This window comes from Coregonus clupeaformis, chromosome 14, assembly GCF_020615455.1.
Source record: "Coregonus clupeaformis isolate EN_2021a chromosome 14, ASM2061545v1, whole genome shotgun sequence".
Lineage (NCBI taxonomy): Eukaryota > Metazoa > Chordata > Actinopteri > Salmoniformes > Salmonidae > Coregonus > Coregonus clupeaformis.
Window position 1 is genome coordinate 30,246,263 of NC_059205.1, and position 21,327 is coordinate 30,267,589.

General features: G+C 38.1%; 1 protein-coding gene across 6 annotated transcripts in view; it reads left to right on the plus strand.

The window, feature by feature from the left end:
- Positions 1–21,327, plus strand: part of st18 (ST18 C2H2C-type zinc finger transcription factor) — a 40,933-nt gene that overhangs the window by 1,893 nt on the left and 17,713 nt on the right. For 4 of the 6 annotated variants that reach the window (XM_041896354.2, XM_041896358.2, XM_041896359.2 and 1 more), the window contains exons 2-6: positions 12,369–12,487; positions 15,352–15,403; positions 16,258–16,288; positions 16,744–16,937; positions 20,373–21,179. In XM_041896354.2, coding sequence (XP_041752288.1) covers positions 15,352–15,403; positions 16,258–16,288; positions 16,744–16,937; positions 20,373–21,179 — 1,084 coding nt within the window. In that variant the 5' untranslated portion in view covers positions 12,369–12,487. Of the gene's footprint in view, positions 1–4,535; positions 4,684–12,368; positions 12,488–15,351; positions 15,404–16,257; positions 16,289–16,743; positions 16,938–20,372; positions 21,180–21,327 lie in introns of those variants that run through there. The other 2 variants (XM_041896355.1, XM_041896356.2) reach the window with 2 other exon arrangements.

Sequence of the window (21,327 nt, forward strand, 5' to 3'; positions counted from 1 at the left end):
TATATAATAATTATTTTCAAGTTAGGTATGTCCAATAAAAAGAGTTGGAGACATGTAATAACTGAGACAAACCACTGAAGCCATGACCATATAGTCACTCTTTACATGCTCTTGTAATACCACCGTTACAACAACACAAAGAATAAAGATGATATGGTATTGTATGAAGCCCTCTTCCTGCTCCAAGCAAAAGGATACTAAGTCAGTTGCTACACAACAGGGTAATGTTAGATCTGCCTGCACTCCAGGATGACAACAGGAGCTGTCCATGGTACCAAGAGAGAAAAATACTTTGTTGTCCAGAGGGGGAGGTGAAATGACAAATTCCACTGTTGCATATAGTTTTTTTCTTTGTAAAAAGCTTGCTAAGTTGAGTTCTATGATGATACATTGATTGTTCTATGGATATCAAGTGCCCTCCTGTGACTTGTTAACTTTCTCACTTTGCACTCGACAAATCTCTTCATAACTCAACAAATAGATTCAAATAGTTATTCAAGACAAGAGCACACTTTACCTTTCAATAATTAGATTGAAGAGCAAGTCAAATATAGAGAAAGTAACTGTTGAGCATTGTGAAACACTGCAAGCAGCAAAGAGTTACAGTAGAAAATAATTGCAGAAAATGCTCAGTGTTCAGTGTCCATCCAACATATATTTTGTTACCTGTTTTTCCCCACTCAAACTTCACTTAGTTAATCCAGGGAAATGAATTATGTGGATTTAATTCAGCAAGGTTTCAGAAATTTTCCATCTGCTGTTGAGCAGCTGGTGAAAGGATAAATGTAATTAATTACTTAACTTTTGAACAGAATTCCAGAAAAACTCTGCTGTTCGTGTATGATTGGGAATGAATTTGAAATCCCAATGTACAACAGCAGTATGTATTTGTTATAACAATGCTGAATGAACCTTTTTGCTACATGTGGTTGGTTTTGGGCCAAACTGATATTTACCCCAAAATTATATTTTTCATGCCTTCAGAAAGTATTCATACCCCTTGACTTATTCCACATTTTGTTGTGTTACAGCCTGAATTCAAAATAGATTAAACAGATTATTTTTCACACCCATCTACACACAATACCCCATAATGAAAAAGTGAAACATGTTTTTAGAGATTTTTGCAAATGTATTGAAAATGAAATACAGAAATATCTCATTTACATAAGTATTCACATGCCTGAGTCAATACATGTTAGAACCACCTTTGGCAGTGATCACAGCTGTGAGTCTTTCTGGGTAAGTCTCTAAGTGCTTTGCACATCTGTATTGTACAACATTTGCACATTATTCTTTTTTTAAATTATTCAAGCTCTATCTAGTTAGTTGTTGATCATTACTAGACAGCCATTTTCAAGTCTTGCCATACATGTTCAAGCTGATTTAAATCAAAACTGTAACCAGGCCACTCAGCAACATTCAATGTTGTCTTGGTAAGCAACTCCAGTGTATATTTGGCCTTGTGTTTTAGGTTATTGTCCCACCAAAAGGTGAATTAGTCTCCCAATATCTGTTGGAAAGCAGACTTAACCAGGTTTTCCTCTAGGATTTTGCCTGTGCTTAGCTTGATTCCGTTTATTTTGATCCTAAAAAAACTCCCTAGTCCTTACAGATGACAAGCATACCCCTAACATGATGCAGCCACCAACATGATTGAAAATATGAAGAGTGGTACTCAGTGATGTGTTGTGTTGGATTTGCCCCAAACATAACGCTTTGTATTCAGGACATAATGTTAATTTCTTTGCCACATTTTTTGTAGTTTTACTTTAGTGCCTTATTGCAAACAGGATGCATGTTTTGGAATATTTGTATTCTGTACAGGTTTCCTTCTTTTCACTCTTTCATTTAGGTTAGTATTGTGGAGTAACTACAATGTTGTTGATCCATGCTCAGTTTTCTCCTATCACAGCCATTCAACTTTGTAATTGTTTTAAAGTCACCATTGGCTTCATGGTGAAATCCCTGAGCAGTTTCCTTTCTCTCCGGCAACTGAGTTAGGAAGGACGCCTGTATCTTTGTAGTGACTGGGTGTATTGATGCAACATCCAAAGTGTAATTATTAACTTTACCATGCTCAACTGGATATACAATATCTGCTTTTTTTTTTTACCCATCTGTGTCCTTTGCAAGGCATTGGAAAACCTCCCTGGTCTTTGTGGTTGAATCTGTGTTTGAAATTCACTGCTCGACTGAGGGACCTAACAGATAATTGTATGTGTGGGGTACAGAGATGAGGTAGTCATTCATAAATCATGTTAAACACTATCATTGCACACAGAGCGAGTCCATGCAACTTATTATGTGACTTGTTAAGCACATTTTTATTCCTGAACTTATTTAGGCTTGCCATAAGAAAGGGGTTGAATAACTATTGACTCAAGACATTTCAGCTTTTCATCTTTTATTAATTGTTTAAAAAATCTAAAAACATAATTCCACTTTGACATTATGGGGTATTGTGTGTAGGTCAATGCCACAAAATCTCAATTTAATCAATTTTAAATTCAGGCTGTAACACAACAAAATGTGGAAAAAGTTAATGCGTGTGAATACTTTCTGAAGGCACTGCATATGTTTTATTGTCATGTAGGTCCTCTTATAGATCTATATGTATAGGATTTCAGAAAGTAGGCATAAAAAGACTGATGTCTGTTAAGTAACCCATATTTGTCCTTTGGCTATATCAAATTAATTTAAAACCCACAATGGGTTAAGTATATGCAGTGGATTCTGTATAATGATAAAGCAGTAATCCTCTGAAGATCAATGTACTTAAGGTTATATATGTCTAAAATGCTCTTGTGGATCTGAGTGTGATAGACTATTAATCAATTCCTGGTTGTCAAGTAGCATTTGTTAGATATATCCTGATGCGGACTATGAGATAAGTATTTAGTGATAAATACGAAATATTGAAAAACTATATAAAACATTAATATTATAAATGTTGTATAACCTAACTCAGATCATTTGAGATATTCATATATGATCTATCTAGAAATAAATTCACTGAAAAGTGAACAGGTAGTATTCTTTTTAAAAGAGAATAAATGTAAAATGTATCATTTTTAGTGAGTGGTTTTGTATGCTTGACATGTTGTAGCTATAAGTAATGTCCCTAATTAAAATTACATGGGATTTGTTTCCGCTCTTTTTTATTCAAAATATATTTTAACATTACCTTGATTGTAATGTTACCTCATTGGCTGCGGTTTTGTTTGTTGGCCTAACTATAAAGGATCTGCTTGTACCCTTGTGGGTTGGGAAGAATTAGGATTTATGAATTTATTTCCTCTGTTGTATTGTTTAAACAGCTTTGGTTTAGTTTTGATCCCTTCCTCTTGCCTTTGAGGCTGTTCCACGGTGTCAGCTGTTGACTGATAGTAAGAGAACTGCCTCACAGTGTGAATGAAGGAAAACTAGCGGTTGGTAAACACTGATAAGGGATAAATAGAAAGCGGTCAGGCAGAGATAGTTCTGTGGGAGCCCAGATTGTGTGCGGTCTGTTAAAATGAGATTCTGAGCCTGTCCTTTTTATCCCCCCCCACACACCCTCACCTGTTCTGTGTTTGTCTGGAAAATCTCCAGTGACCCTGCACAGCAGTCCCAGGCACTATTCTCTTTTTGTGTTTTGTTTTGTTTTCTAACAAGGGTCAAGTTGGCCAATAGACATGTCCCTGATGCTTATAGACAGCTGTCATGACTGCAAGTACTTACAATAATTCATTTTGCAAGGAATTATAGGTCTGCTGCACTAGAAACACAGCATCAGGGAAATCGCAAAAAGAAAAGTAAAATGTGTAGAACATTATCAGAAAATGTCCAGCCTTTTCGTCTGTTTGACTATTTATTTATTAACTTGAGAATGCAAAGTTTGGACTCAATTAACATTTGAATCAAAATGTAATGTTGTAACAGTTTCTAAAGTCATTACATAAAGTACAATGTTTGAAAAAATTGAACAAACCTAAGCACAGATACAAAGATACTGTACATTAATACATTACATAGATCTATAGACACATACATAGATCATGTATATATATAGCTACATAAATATATAGATACATACACAGATCTATATATAGATACACATAGATACATAGATACATACACACATACAGTACATACTGTACATACATACGCTGAACTTCATAAACATATAAATATAATCATATGTGTCTAAATACATAAAACCATGTCATGATATGATTGTTTAAACCAGAAATTGTCGATCTCACACCTACAACTGAATATATACCACACTATGTTTTATTCATCCTTTTTTTGTGGGCAATCATTCTTTTGGTCATTGATTTTGGGGGGGATTCCATCTTTTATGTGATTAAAAAGACCTTCAGAGGTCTTACCTTGAGGGTCGCCATGTGGTGTATTTACACAGAAAATAATTCAGCCCATTGTAGCCTGCCAGCTAATGAGATTGGTTGTTAAGTGAATGACACAAAGGCTACAAAAAAAGCTTAGCTGCTCCGTTGAATATCACAGTGTCCCCACACACACACACACACACACACACACACAGACACACCACGCGGCAGCGTCACACTGGACTAGCCTGGCTACCCGGCTACCCACCCACCCCACTCCGATTTCCTTTTACACCATCACCTCCTTGATGTTACTATGAAAGGCAAAACAAAGGCTAAAAGGGGCATGGTAAGTCAGGCTAACAATTCTGTCCTGTCGGAAATGTTAATGTCTGTGTGTCTCTGTGTCTGTGTATCTACGTGTGAGAGTGTGAGTGAGTGAGTGAGTATATCTGTGTCTGTTTTGTGAATGCAGAGCTTTCAGTTACAGAGTAAATAGTGCTCTCAACAGATTAGTAGATTCATGAAAGGTTAACATAGCTCCTAAGGAGACTTTCACTTCCAGACATATTGGCTAATGTGACAGAGGACGAGACCCAGATACCACATTAAGTTGAGACCGTTTCCTCTCCTTGCTTGCTGCCTTACTGTAACTTTACACGCTAGGAACACCCTCTATTACATGATGGCAGTTTCTTGGTGACTCCTCCAGTCAAACTCAAGTGTGCTTTCAGTCTTTTAGAGCGCTGTCCAAGTGCTGAAATGTAGTTTTAGAGGTTGTTTTAAAGGGGAAATGGTAGTGTATTTTAGAGCATTCTTTTTGGCAATTTCTTAATATTACAAAGTTACTAAATATATGTCTGTGCATTCAGTTTGTGTCCATAAAGTTCTTTTTTTCTGACTTAAACTTATATCTGGCTTAGACTTGAAATACAATTACATTTTCGTATTTTTTATTGAGACGTTTCACTGCCTTGTATTTGTCCTATGCTTGCGGGACAGTAGCAGTAGTATTCTCAACAGTTTTAGGTTGGTTTACATATAGTATATGTCAGTATATTATTTATCCTACATCATTTAAGTGTATCAAAATATCATGCACGACCGGCAGACTGCAAAGTGGGTTAAAGTCCATCTTTTTTATTAAACCCTGGAGTTAAGTCAAATTTACATTTTGTTAAAGATTATTCATTTTATTGATGCATATAATCATAATCATGGACCATCTGCTGATCTGGCAAGCTCGGTCCAAACTCTAAAACAGCCCTGCTAACCTTTTAAGTACCAAATACTATAGTCAGGGCTTAACTCTTCTATCCCAGAAGTGTGTATGTGTGTGTGTGTATGTGTGTTTGAGGAGAGTGTATAGATGTTGGATAATACTTCATTCAGATCCTGTAGGGCTGCTCCAGACATATTTTTTATATCATGATCGCTTCGATAACCATGATATTAAGCATAATCAACTTGAAAAATATCCTGGCTAACAGTACACATTACCAACTTGTATACTTTGACTGCACCATGCACTGAATGTGTACATTGCCATAGTTGCAGGCATTTAACTGCATTAAGGTATTGTAGTAATTCCTGGTTTTGAATAATATTGGTAAAATGGTCAATGGAAATTATTGTATTCATTTCCCCCATTAGAATAACTAAATTGCTTTTATAAACATTATTGCCTATTTTCTAGCAAAATAAGGAATTACAATAAGGCATCTCTATAAGGCATACAATACTTTTAATGTACAACTCATTCCAAACAAAGCTTATGCAGACTGAGAATTCATATGCCAGAGGTAAATCCGAGTTAACACGGATTTATACTGGCATGAGTTAAAGGACTAGAGTTTGTAATCCAGGTGGCCAGGGGATCACACAGTGGCAAAAATCACTTAAAACTCCCTCAACATCCTGAGCCATGGAGCTCAGTGAGCTGGGAGATTTTTCAGAATTGATGACAGCACAGCTATATCAGAGAGCAGAGCTGAGCACACACAAACTGTGTGTGTGTGTGCATTCGTGCGTGCATGTGTGTGCATCTGTCCACCAGCGCATGTGTATGTGAGTCGTGTGTGTGTTTATTTGGATAATTTACTTGATAAATGTATACACTCACTTAGTAAGAGTTGGAGCCAGATAACATGAGACCTTGACAGATTGGTATTATCCCCCTTTGACAGGGCGAGGGAGTAGTATTGGGAATTCAGCATCCCATCTGCATAAACATAAATAAATAGCTGAAAGTAAATGATAATGGCCTCTATTTTAATAGCCATTGACTCCACCTCTTCATTAGTAAAGTGACCAAGTGGTTATTGGAATAATTTTCATTTTTCTCCTCTTTTTTGGGCTCCATATACAGAACATTTTTGGATGTGAGTGGCTGTGCAGGATGAGAAGACAGGGATATAGTTTGTGTGGTTGTATGTGTGTCTATTCGCGGATACATATGTGTATGCATGTTTGCGTGTTTTGAATATATGTGTGTGTGATTGTGTATGTGTGGAGGACCGGACAGGGCAGGACCGAGGAGCAGAGATAGAGTGGAGTTGTTTAATGACAGGAACAGCTGACTCGTTTAGAGAGAGCAGTGAAAGGTAATTAACCCTGGGAAAACTACAGCTGCCATGCGAGCTGTTCACTTCAGGCAATCTGATTAGGAATCAGGCTACAGCACTGCCTGGCTCCTTTCAGACACAAACACACACTGTGTGTGGTGTGTGTGATTGTATATGGTGTGGATGCATGTGTGTATAGGGTGCATGTGTGTGTGTGTGTGTGTGTACTATGTAAACTTTTCCCATAAACCCTGAGGCCTCTAGGCATGGGAGACCTGCCTTTTGTGGCAAGGGGATTAGCTTGAACGGTTACTACGTTTCTCCAAATTGCCGACCACCTGGTAGCATTCAGGCAACCCTCCTGCATGAAAAGGGTCTCCTTTGGCAGGAACAATGGCCAGGATTACTTTGTAGTGATGACAGACACCCGGCTGGAACTTCTTTCCCCCCAAACACCTGTCAATGAATTAATCTGTGTTAGTGTTTTGAAAAACCTATCTTCACTGATGATTTCAAAGATGCAAACTAATATAACATAGGTGTTAATGGATTGTGTCTTGGAAAATAAACGTAAATGTGTACAATCCTGTAATGTAGGCTACATTTAATTTGGAGTATTATTTATCTTGGTAGTTATAGCTAGCATGGTAGCCAACCATTCCACAAAACAAAGCAATCTGCTGTTTTTGAATTTTCCAAATTTCTGTTCTGTTCTGATTCAGATTGATATTTGATAATTGCAAATCATTTAAAAAGCTATATTTAATAGAATAATATAACTACAAAGGTGCCTCAAATGTAGTCAAAAAACACCTGAAATTGTCTCTCTGATGGCGAAAGTAAAAGAACCAATCTGGACTTTGTGCCACGATGACTGTGTGGTCCTGGTCCAGATTAGCTCAATTGAGAAGGGAAGGCTTTGGGATGACTTTGGAAAGCGATTACAAGATTTATAAATCACCTCAGCGCCGGTGTCACCGTCTGACTCTTTTATGGGATGCCTTGCTAGCTGGCTCCAACAACAAGTTTCCCCTGTAGTTATGCCATCATAACAAATCATTGAAGCAATAGTGGCTGGCCAGCCAGGCTCCTAATTGTCTGTTAAAAATTCTGGGGAGCCTTGCTCTCTTTACTGAAGCTTCTCAGTCTTGGGGAAGTGATAAGAAAGAAGCCAGTTTTGTATAAAAGTACTAATTTGGCATGAGACACAAACACTTTGCTTGGCGGCCAAGATGGCTGCATGGGAGACTGTTATGTCTGAAATCACAGATTTCCTCTCAGTGTCTTTTGGAAGTCTGGAAGCACCCCTCTATGAGGAAATTGATGTGTAAAAAGTGAAAGTCCACTGATCAGAAGATATTCTGTGTCCCTTTTACTGTATTTATGTGAATGGATTGGTGTTCTACAATTTGGCGATTGTTCCTACGGTTTCTCTTCTCTCTCTCTCTCTCTCTCTCTCTCTCTCTCTCTCTCTCTCTCTCTCTCTCTCTCTCTCTCTCTCTCTCTCTCTCTCTCTCTCTCTCTCTCGCTCATTGAATTTATATTACATTATCAATACTGAAGTAGTGGGGAATTAGGCAAGTCAGGTATGGCTTCTTCCATACAGATGTAGGGTCTGAATTTGATTGCTCTTTTGTTGCTGAGAATTGTCCTGCACAGCAGAAAATGCTAACTTGTTGTGGATTTGAGTTTTAAAAAGGCTTCTAAAGTTTGTAATTTCCACCTCTGAAGTTTCAGACTTGATTTTCCCTAACATAAAATGTATCAAATATGTCCATTAATTATAATCTACATAATAATTCACATTTCCTGTTGCTGCAGGATTAATTTCCTGCTGTAGCAAACTGGCTGAAATTAAGATCCTGCATTTGTACCTTACATGTACCTGGCTTAGCTTCTTTATCCTACTTGCTGTCACTGTCCACAGTTTTCTCTACTGTTTTGACTTTTTCTACTTTCTACATTCTTCTGTCATCTTGTCATGGTATTGAATATACAATATTTCATTGGAAGAGGTATACTGTGAGAATTTATGATGGGATGAGTTGGGAGCGTTACAAAGACCACTACTGTGTATGATACTTTGAACTTCTATAGTCCTTAAGACTATTTTCAGTACAATTGGAGGTGTTGTCACAGAGGTATTGCTCACCAGGTCAACCAATTTTTAGTTCAATCATATCTTTATTGATTCTGCATCATAAGAAAGTCACCAATAATAAAAAATCTGGGAACCCGTTTGTTAATATTGAAAGAATATGAGATACTGTATATTACTTTTTTATAGAAACATTACCCTATTTTTCTCAATAGTTTATAAAATGCATCTGTATGAAATCTAAAAGAGAATGTCCCCATCATTCTAAAGGCCGGCTTTGATATGAATAGGAAAATCAGAGACCCCCCCCTTCCTCTCATTCACCCTCCCCCTCCTAAAACGTCTCTTAGCTATTATTCTAATGTCCAGCTGCTAGCTTTTTAGGCAGAGGGCATCTGATGGCTGCCTGGTCGCAGCACCGTAAATAGAAAATCCTTTTTTCAAAAACTTGTTTATCAAAATAGTCTCTGAGCAGGGCTTGATTAACTCACTATGAATTAATTTGCATGTTAATGAAAGGTGGTGAAAGGAGTTCTGGTGTTCTTTACCATCATATAACATTTCAATTTGGCTCTCCACTGACAAGGTTTTTATCACTGTCTGCACACAAGCAACCACCATTATTGTAAAGCACACCTTTTTTGCTTAAAAACGCTTTACATATTGCTGATTCAAAGCACAAGGAGGATAACAAAACCCCATGTTACATGTACCATTATGATCAGTTTGCCATATACACTTAGACATTCATTACAAGGAAATATGAAAGTAAATTGTGATATCTCTTGCCGTTTGCTCTTTATTATACAGAAAAAGAAAACACTTAGCATGTCAAATGAATGTGACGTTTTTTCCTGGGATAAACTATAATCACAGAAGTTACACTGCACATTTAGCCTTTTTTTCTCCTTCCCATAGATCAGAGTGTAATTGCCAGTAATCAGGTCTGTTTGCTGCTGATAAAACCACTCTGAATGCGATGAACCCTCTTTGTGTGATGACTCAATTATGCCAGAAGTGGCTCATCAAACCTGGCCCATCAGCTGCTTTAATAAATAAGGAGGAAAACTTGCTGCAGGCACACTATAATTCCATTCATTCCATAATTAAATCCATTTCAGTTTTAACCCTTCGTTCGTATAGTCTGCCTCTGGAATAAGAAACAAAAACAGGGGGGGGGGTGGGGGGATAGGGGGGACTGAATAGACAGTGACCTTGCACAGAGCATCTACCCATCCCCATAATTCAAAATGATACTGCTAAAGAAAGGTTAAGAGAAAGGCTCAGCGGGGGAAAAAGGATGGGTATCGGTTCAGATAGAGCTCTCTTTCGTTATTTATGCATTGTTTCCACATACAGCTTTAGACAGTAATTATGTTAAAAGTGTAATCTAATCATAACAGTTGGCTGGGTGAGTGTGCGGGAGCTGACATTTTAAAATCTTATTTGGTGTAATCTCATTTGCCTAGCTATCATCTTGCCTCTGCCCCAATCTAAAGAAAATATAAACAATGTAATTAATTTTTATGGTCTTCGAAATATTACATGCCCAACTGTAAGGTTTTATTGGTTTTTAAATGAAGTGCCACTAGTGCCATTGACTTAGTTTTACTTTATCACAATAGTGTCTATGTTAATTACATGAGGGTGTCCCAAGTGCAGGGATAAGCTGGGAACAAGGGGACATTTCAATGACTCAAGGTCAATGATGATTATTATTACACTCATGAATGTCACTATTAGTTGGAGCAGTAGCAGTCCAGCAGTTGTTGGGATGGGTGAAAATAGTAACAACACCACTAGTATAAATGGTGACATACAAGTGTACCGTTAGTGTCTTAGTAATCAACCACAATAGTAGTAGTCCTAGTCTTAGTAGTAGTAGTCATTTTAGATACTAGCATAAGTGGCAATAGTGGTAGTTCAGTGGTTCCTTCAATATCAACAATATTCAAAAAATGCATTACCTTGTCAATGGCTAACCTTTTGAAGTTGAATTCAAACAAATAACCTCATATCTGTAATCATATGTATATTTCCCCACTTGTAGTATGTACAGCTATGGTGAACAATAATTATGAACAATATATGCTTGATTGCATATATGTTATATTATTCACCTCCCTTTGTATTAGAGCAGGGGAAACCACAGTTGGATCCAAAGTAACATATCCAATGGATAAGCGGTCCCCATTCAACCCCTCTCCAAACGGTGTGTGAGGCCATGGTTATTCATGACTGCTTGGACTGAGAAACCCTCTCCTCTCTCAGTCCCAGTCCCAGTCAGTCATAGCCCATTCTCTCCTCTCCTCTGTGGTGGGAAAGGTAGCAGATGGGGTTAGGATGGGGATTGGGCTGGGCCCAAGGACAGCAAGCAAAGCAGCCAGATTAGCACATAGAGAATCTCATAGAAACCCTGCGCATCAGGCATTAGGCGACTCTGTATCCCCAGAGAAATCTGCCCCATACATGGGCAAATAGTCCTCAGAGAGCAAGACGTTATTTGTCTATTTGTGTTGGGGGGGGCAGGAATATGTTTCAGAAGATGACAAACCCACCGGCCTGCCTCAAATAGTAGTGAATCTCTTTTTTCTTATGCTAATGACTCCCAGAGTCCCCCCTTTTGTTTTCCAGAGGGGAAATGCTCTGAGTGCTATAATTAAGATGATGTTTTCTCTTTTTCATTTTTTTTCTTCAAAGCTAACAGAAATAAATAATTCTGGTAATAAGATCTGTGAAGTGAAGAGGCTTAATGTACTCATTGTGTTCATCCTTGTTTTCCCTCTTGGATGTTTTGTATTAATTAGACTGCGAGCAATCTCTGTCAAGCAATCAATTTGCATCTTGTTCCTTATCCACCATGTGAGGTATTATCATGTTTCCTGCTCCCCACCATCTCAGACTGACTGCACATTACTCACCATGTATGTCTATCATGACCAGAAACCTTTAGCTAGCAGTGAGGCTTGGAATAGTATAATCGTTATCGGTAATTCATTGTCTATTATAAACTGTGTGGTTCGAGCCCTGAATGTTGAAAGGCTGACAGCCGTGGTATATCAGACCGTATACCATGGGTATGACGAAACAATTTTACTGCTCTAATTACGTTGGTAACCAGTTTATTATAGCAATAAGGCAATAAATGCTTAAGAACAGCCCTTAGCCGTGGTATATTGGCCATATACCACACCCCCTCTGGCCTTATTGCTTAAATATAATATGGTGAGTTAATACTATACAAAATTGAAAATATTGCATTTCGGTGAGATAACTCATTCGAAAGTTGTATCTTTCCACTCCACTTTTTATTTGATAGTTTTTTAAATTTGCATGAAAGGTATATATATATATATTTTTTTTTTCTTACAGAGAATGAATTTCACACTCACATCCTGAAACAAGTCAAGAATTGTGCACACATCAACCAAGGTGGACCGCGTGGACCTTGCAGCACGTCGTATATATTGCCCAGAAAACTGCAAACAAAGGTAGGCCTAATAATATATTTGTATATATACTGAGCAAAAATATAAACGCAACATGCAACAATTTCAAAGATTTTACTGAGTTACAGTTCATATAAGGAAATCCGTTAATTGAAATAAATTAATTAGGCCCTGTGTTGTGTGACAAAACTGCAAATTTTAAAGTGGCCTTTTATTGTCCCCAGCACAAGGTGCACCTGTGTAATGATCATGCTGTTTAATCAGCTTCTTGGTATGCCACACCTGTCAGGTGGATGGATTATCTTGGCTAAAGACAAATGCTCACCAACAGTGATTTAAACAAATTTATGCACAACATTTTAGAGAAATACGTTTTTTTGCGTATGGAACATTTCTGGGATTTAATATTTCAGCTCATGAAACATGGGACCAACACTTTACATGTTGCGTTTATATTTTTGTTCAGAATATATTTTCTAGTGATAGATTCAGGTAACATAAATATGGATATTAGAGCATGCTGCTCGTTGATGCCATCCATAATGAAGATGAAATGTAGAGCTAAATCCATTGTCCTGAAAAAACATATTTTACCAATTCACTTTACCTGTGAACAGATATAGTTGTGTATTTCTAAGGCTAATGGAAGTGGTAGCCAGGATGTTTTGGATAGGCAGCATGTTTAGCAGTGTCATGTCAACGCCCTTTTGACCCCTGTGAAATCAGAGACTCAGTTATTGTTTTACATATGCAGGGATGTGTAGCTAGCTTTGCTGAGTGTGCTGCTTTATTGTTATACCACAGCACTTAACTAACAAGTAATGTAGCCTACTGTAGGTTGAAGGTTACCATGCCTCCCAGTTTCTGAGTCCAAATTGGCTAGCTGAAACAGCCTTGTTTAATGATAGCCTCTTTAAAAATACTATGATCATACTGTCAACAGTGAAGAAACAGGACATATTTTGTATTGACCAATGACCACCATAATGTATAATGTCATATAGTTTTGTGCCATGTCAGGAATATATGACACAAACAAATCACAGCCTGAGAGTGTAGCAAATATTCAATACAAACAAGGCCTTATTTGAATAGCATGTATCTATTTGTTCTGCCTGTGTAAATACTCTTTGAACATCATGCGTTCTCTCCATGTCTGCATGAGTTTTCTTCTTCTCTCTCATACCCTTAAACATCTACTGGAGCTTTTCTCAATTCTCCATTACTTTACTTCTGATTCCTCCTCTGCAGAATTAGATACATCTATACAGCTTCGAGTTTAAGGACCAACGATAGCTGTTGTCAAATGGGTGTCAAAAGCACATTCTCTATATACCCTCTCAGAACCTCTATGTTGCTCTTGAAGCAGAAACTATAATACTTGAACATAAATGGTTTGATCTGTTCCTCCGTCTCCCCTCAGATAATCATGAAGTTTAATTGATACAGTCATTTGAAGAAATACAGTACATCATTGAACACTCTCACAAACATATTGAGTGCAGTTGTAAAATAATGTTCTACTGACAAATTATCAGTGAAATATTGTATGTACTCCTCAGTGTCAAAACCAAGGTCATCAGGTATCTAATGAAGAGAGAACCATTAGTATATTCAATACTTGTTACCATAACGCTTTTGTATTTTCATAAAACATGATATTGTGGCTTGACTTGTAAGAAAGAGGAATTTAAATGTTTCATGTACAGAACATAAATAAGGTATTAAATGTTCTGGTACAAGAGGTTATGCTATGAGATATTGAATAAGTGTTTAAAACAAGTAGATTTACATAATGTGAGTGTTGCTTCTCAATAACACAGAGGTGCATAATGTGTAAATATTTGTCAACCTGTGACATTAATACAAGTACAGCAATTACGCTATCTGAATTTGAATTTGACATGTATTTGTATTATTGTAGACATTGTAGCACATACACAGTATCTAAACAAATCTTTATAACTGAGTTATATACATTCTTACAGTGTGTCTGTCTGCATGTGTGTGTCTGTTTGTACGATGATGGAAAAAGTGTAACGAACTAATCAGGTACATTAGTTGTTACAGAATGTAATCTATAGTGTTTGGGTAGTTGTTTGTTTCAATAGGGCCCTAGTAATCAAAAGTAATGAACCTATTATGAGCAGGTCCTCCGAGGGCCCGGTGTGGCATTAAGAGTGTGGCACATAAAAGGTTTATTAAAGGAAATTAAGGTTCATCACTGCCACACCTGCTCCCCTATTATAAATGTATGACAGGTCAGTGCCTTCAATCACAACAGCAAACCAGAGAGAGGAGTCATGTTTCCCATTACCAGGAAAAGTAACAGCGTATCCTGTGACTCACAGATTTCACTGGCCTGTGACCACTATACACCGCCATCAGCCCGGAATAATTACGTTTAATAGGTTTTATTTGGGATCCACACACGCAATGATGGCGAGGGAGAGTGGATGGATTTTAACAAGTATTTTGGTCTAAACACACTACTGTCTGTCTGTATACCACCACCTGCACTTTAATGTCATTATTTTGCATTATTACGTGTTTCCCACCTCAAAGTTTTTTTTTGTTTTAACTTCACCTTAGCTTGGTATTTTGCTATTACATGCTACATGTGTTTTCGTGACTCTACACCGATTAAATGCCACAGATAATTTGCACATAACTACATAAATGTTCTGGGAAATATAGGCTATTGTTGATAGGAAGGGTCAAAATGACTTCAAATAAACTTCAACCACTGACGTCAAGGGCTCTCAAACATTAAATGGATCCAGCATCTGCTGATAAAATCTTAACATCATTATTCCAGTCCCAGTTGTCAATATTTACAGAATCTGTATTTTGATATAAATGAGTGTTACATGCATAATGATACATAGTGTGTTCTTTATTTACAGATGGATTCAGAAGGAGAGGATAACCCACTTCAAACATGCAACGGTGGCAAAGGTGAGTAGCTTCAACAACTCTTACCATGTTCAGGCAAGCACATCAATAGCAGTAACCGAGCGTTTCAGCTATTCACACACATTCCACTTATATAGCTCTGGGGTCTAGGGGGATATCAGTTCAACAATCCAACTTTACAACTGTCAGTTTTACGAATTATCTTACCAATTTGAAGAGCACTGCATTGCCATTACATTATTCAGATGGGGAATTACTTCATCAAATTGGAACAGTGACTCAAATTAGTTAAGGAGTGCATATATATAGTGTGATTGAAAACCCCTAGACAGGGGATGCCATTATGCTAGTTTTCCAAGCCTCTGAGGTCTGGTTGGTGGCACCAGAGCCATTACTATGTCTGGGAAATGTATTATGGGGTTGTGCTTCATGGGAATACGGTAGACCTCTGAATGAGATTTGCATCTGTGGTGCAAGGCCCTCTGGGAAAATCGATTTTGTCAAAGCTGTCAGGAGGATGATCTACAGTAGATTGGGGGAGTGGATCTTTTATCAATATAAAGGGAATCTTTGCTATAATGTTGTTCATATTAGAAGGCAAAAAATAAATGATATGTTTTACTTTTTTTTATGTAACAGTAACTCTTTTTATAGGTCATTTGCTAGAGTACGCTCCAAATTCATGCTAGGGGAACACCCCACTACCATGAGTGTACAGTAGTAGGACACAGTGTTAATTCCCAACTGGTTATCCAAAAGGTGGAGGTACTAGATCAGTGGCTTTGATCAGGATTGTGTTTCCCAAGTAGACAGATGCAGAGCCTGAGTCACTCCACAGTGGAAATATGAACATGACTATTTACCTGACATACCTCTGCTTCTGCTTCTGTTTACAGTTCCAGATGAAGGCATCACCCAGGCTCCCAGGTAAGGGTTCATGACCTCTATGTGAAAATAAACTTTTACAGATATCCTCTAACTCCCGGGTTTCTATATCCTTACATACAGAGTGAAATAGGCGTCCTTTGTTAGTAGATGTGGTATGCTGGCCATGCCCTTATCTTGAAAATAACGGTTATAATTAAATTTGTCCCCGTAGCTCTTCACTGCTTCTACTTACATAATTTTTATAGTGTCTTTGGGGGGTCCGTTCATCATCTCAGCTAAATACAGTTTCTTCAACCTTATGTTGACCTTTTTTCACTCTAGCTACAAATTACACTTATACTTTCTGAATCCCGCAAAATACAATTGGTGAATAAACTGACAATGTTACATTTTAGGTTCATTTTCAGTTGAACGTTTTCAGATGAACCCCAGTAACGGCTATGGCGCTTTGTTGACCCCGTTGCTCTTTTTATTTATCCAATCCCTCACAACAGCACATATGGGTCTATGGCTGCTAGGAAAAGACTCGCCCAGGAAGGGGTGCAGGGCGCCCCCGTCAACAAGAGAAAGTCTCTCCTGATGAGGCCCCGCCATTACAGCCCCAGCGAGGCGTGCTGCGAGGAGGAGAATGAGGACCTGGCACCGCCACAGGACAAAGAAGAGCTGAGGAACATTGACACTCCAGCAGGTAGACAGATGTCCTGTTGTTTTGTCTGTTTTGATGAACAATTGACGCTGAATTTTAAAATCCCATCTGTTGCATTCATATTTCCCTCCCTCTCTATTGCCTTTTAGGGCCCGGCATCAGCCAGACCCCATAGTCATTATGTACTGCAAGTGAAAGATGACACTGCTGGGTCCACATTAGTTGTGTCTGTCTCACGTCCTCAGATTGAAGTTTTGACAGCTTATCTGTCATGATATTTTTGGCATGGCTTTTCCCCACTTTTTTGATGAGGCCAGATTTTGGACTTCTCAATCTCTTTTGCTTTATGTGTTCGGTTTTTCTGAAAAGCCATTCAAAAATAGGTTAAAAACACTGAGAATTGAGAAATTATGATAATGTTTGCTTTAGGCCCTTCTGTTTTGAATCTCATCTGTTGATGTTTGTTTAGTAATGTTCGTTTAGTTGAGTGTAGAATATATGCATAATTGATTGATTATTAACACAAGCTGATGTTGCATCTTGAAAAGAACCAGCTCGCCTTCTGAAGTATGACATTGGCATTGCCTAAACATGTTCTTATAAAACCAATGTCACTGATACAATAGAATGGAATAAATTGGTGCTTATTTGTCAAAAGATACTAAGACCAAGCTACGTACTCAACAATGACATAAGGAAATATTTGTCTTTATTTCATTTAAAAACATTGTCCCTCTCCAAAAGCAAAACATTTATATTTCCTAATGAATTTAATTTTGAGCATTTTGGCCACAATATCCATGGTTTACACATGCATTCTCACCCACTATAATCTGCACTTATTTGGTATATTTTTAACGATGTAACTAAGCAACAAATGTAATTGTCCCCTTCGAAAGCTTTTGTTAGGCCCTCTAACACAGTCCAAATATATATAATTAGGCATAATGTCTACAGCTCATTATAGTACACATGTGGGTAGTTAAATGGACCAAGAGAATAGCTCAATGAATTGTGCAGATTCATTAGAAATGGAATTTATTTATTTCTGGGGTTCATATAACATTACAATTATCGTAACCCTTTTTGCACTAGATTTGCCATCCATTTATTTTCCCCCTCTGATAACTTTCTTTGTTCATATACCTCCCTCTCATGGTCTGTTTGTGTTTCAAGCAGAGCTTTTATGTGTCTGTATTCAGTCACCACTACTTCTGCACTGCATTATAACCTTCAAAAGAGGGCACTTGCCAACAGCAAGCCCTATAAAATACAGTGAACATGTATCAAAAGTCAGGCAACACAAACAAATGACTGCACATTGTGTGGTTAACAAAGACCTACGTACATTTGTAAATATATTTTTGTCACAATCAGGTCTGGGGCTATTTTATGTGAAAAGATTATGACAGTTCAAGTGGATAGAAAAATAATGTAACAGTGGGATACTGTTCATATCTGCATTTTATAGCAAAAAGAGGGAAAAACAAACCTCTCATTTGGTCGAGTCGCATTGCGTTCAACTCTAGCCAAGCTCCAACCTTGCTGCAGAGCGCCGGTAATGGCTATTCTGGAGTACAAACTCTTCACCTGTTCCAATACACAAACCACAGGAGGGATCCAAGTGCAGTCTCTTTTCTACTGCACTTCTTTCACTGTGTGTGTGTGTGTGTGTGCGTGTGTGTGTCATCCATCTGGACAAAAATAAGTAATTTTTTGTCTGCTGTGCTAATTGTAGCTAAGCATAACTGACTTTTACTCTTTGTTGAACAGGCTGCTATTTGTTTGCCTCTGTTTAGAATTAAATGTCTCTAGCAACAAAGAGATTATTAGCCACGTCATTGCATGTTATATGTCTCACAAAATCCAGCTTGATATTTTGTGGGGTTGAATCTAAAAAGGAGTTTAATTAAGTCTATTTCATGAAACTTCTTGCTCTGTTGCTGTTTTTTTTATTTATTGTCCTGTATTATATTCAGTACATTTACCTTAATTTGCACAATCCAAAATCATATGCTTCGAAACAAAAGCTTTTGGCAGAGGTCCGTTCGCCAGATAACACTTCCTGCATTTAGCAGCTTTTCTTTTGGGGGATTACGTTTTGTACTGTGGCCTGACTATAATGACGAGTAGTGTCTGTTTGATAATGTCTATATCATCCTCAGTGGAATCCACTTACAAGCCTATATAGCCTATACGCATCCTAAATTATTCCCAAATCTATCATCAACCTATCGGATCCCTCTCACTCCATTCTCTGTGGGCTACTTTTAGTTTGGTCCATGATGTCTAGCAACTTAAGAGGATAGATCTACTCAGTACAGTACAGCCTACTTATGATTTATGAAGTAAAAACCTTTATGGCCTTACCAAAGAGCTTTAGTACTGAATATAAGTTTAAATGATTTGGAGGATCAAAAGAGATTTTATCGAATCAATCCAGATGATAGCTTGCCATTGTTAATCATTGACCATGAGTTAATATTAATATAATCAGGGGTGTTACTAAAATAAAGTGTCATTTAAAATGCATTTTGGGGAACTAAGAGGCCTAGCTTTTCTGTCAGTTCCACATAAAACGGACTAAGCTGGAAACTAGAAATTGAATTGTCAAATATTTTACCATTACACACTGTCCTGGGATACGTTCAACATTTTGATATGTCAATGAAAATGTCCACTGATAAACATTTTAAACGCTTTCTTTAAAAAATGTTTAGTAAAGAATCAATATAAAAATAAATGACAAGGTACACTCCACATAATTACATATTGAAAAGAGATTTTGAAAAATACAATTTTAATGAAAGAAAGGAAAGGAAGAAGAAAATTTCTTTTCTTTTTTTTTACTGACATTTTCCACACTTTCTTGGTTCTCATGCTTACATATGAATATGATTTCTTAAATGAGTTGTATGCGAATGACTACAAGTTAATATCTAAAAATCATAAAGCCCTGCTTAGCTTACACCTAATAACTACTTAAAACGGATGTTCAGTGTCACAAGCGATGCAGGCTAAATCTCTGTCATAATCTGGTCCGTCTTAATCCACATCAAGTTGTTGTATTCTGATTGGAGATTTTTAAGAAGACGAAGAAAATATTTTTCATCATCTCTAGGTTTCATGTTCAACTAGCCAAAATAAGTGTCTCATGTATTATCTCTGATGTACTTGAGGAATTGCAGCATAATCTTGCAGTTGCGGTCCTGTCCATACTATTATTATTTTCATGACATATTTGATTTGTCAATCCTCTTAACAGTCTACAAGACATGCATTTTCAAGATATGAAAAACTGTCATGAAATGTGCGTTGAATGTCTCAACGAAACATTCTGACTAAGCTCAAATGGGGACATACAAAATTGTTACTCTTTCTGCCTAGCCAAATGTTCTCTGAAAATCATGGCCTTAACATGAACAATTGACTCAAAACTCACAGCATAGGTTTTTTTGCTCCTACTTTGTTTCTTAGATGGAGGCCAATATATGTTTAATGAAGTGCCCCACAGAAATGGCTGCCAGGACGCAATAACAAAACCCAATGATTCCTTTGGATGGTCTGAAGTGGTGACTGATGACTCTCCCCATGAGGAGGCTGCAGCCTCGGAAACTCTGGAAGATGAAGAGGTGGAGGAACGAAACCAAGAAGAAGAGGAAGAAGAAGACCAAAGTCAGGACAGGATGAGTATGACTTGCAGTTCCTCGCCACGTAAAAGCCCATACGAGGACAGCCGGGAAGCCGAGTGGGAGCCTCTGTCCCTGTTTCATTCTGCTAGGGTGAATGGCTCCAACGGCTCCATCAGCAGCCCCTCCAAAGCCACCACCGGAGGAGGACACCCATTAGGCAGGAACGGCCACCAACACATGAGAGACGACGATCCTGACTCGGACCTGAGGGGGTACAACATAGGCAGAGTAGGCCCCTTCCAGGCAGGGGCCTTGCGGCTCTACCAACCGACACCCAGTGAGGAGGACAGTGAGGGAGAGCCAGAGGTGGAGAGGCCTCCCCAGCTGGAGGCCTGGGCGCTGGGCCTGCAGGAGATGGAGAGACCGCTGGGCCTGGAGATGGACAGAGACAGAGGAGACAGAGACATGGACAGAGGGAGGGTGAACCTGAGCCTCCTGGAGCAGGCCATGGCCCTGCAGTCAGAGCAGAGGCATGTCATCCACAACGCCTACAGGGAGATGGACAGGTTCCTACTGGAGCAGATGACCAATGAGAGGAGGCACCAAAGGCTATTGGATGTGAACTCCAGGGTGGGCTACCATGGATGCAAAGGTATGGATAATAGATTTGAATATGTCTTATTTCTTTGTCAATTCAAGATTCTAGTTGTTTTAGCATGTTTATGTTTTTTTTACAACAGGTTTTTATCAACATAATGACAGAGGACCCTTTTCTTTAAGCCCTTCCTCTGTTTTTGTAT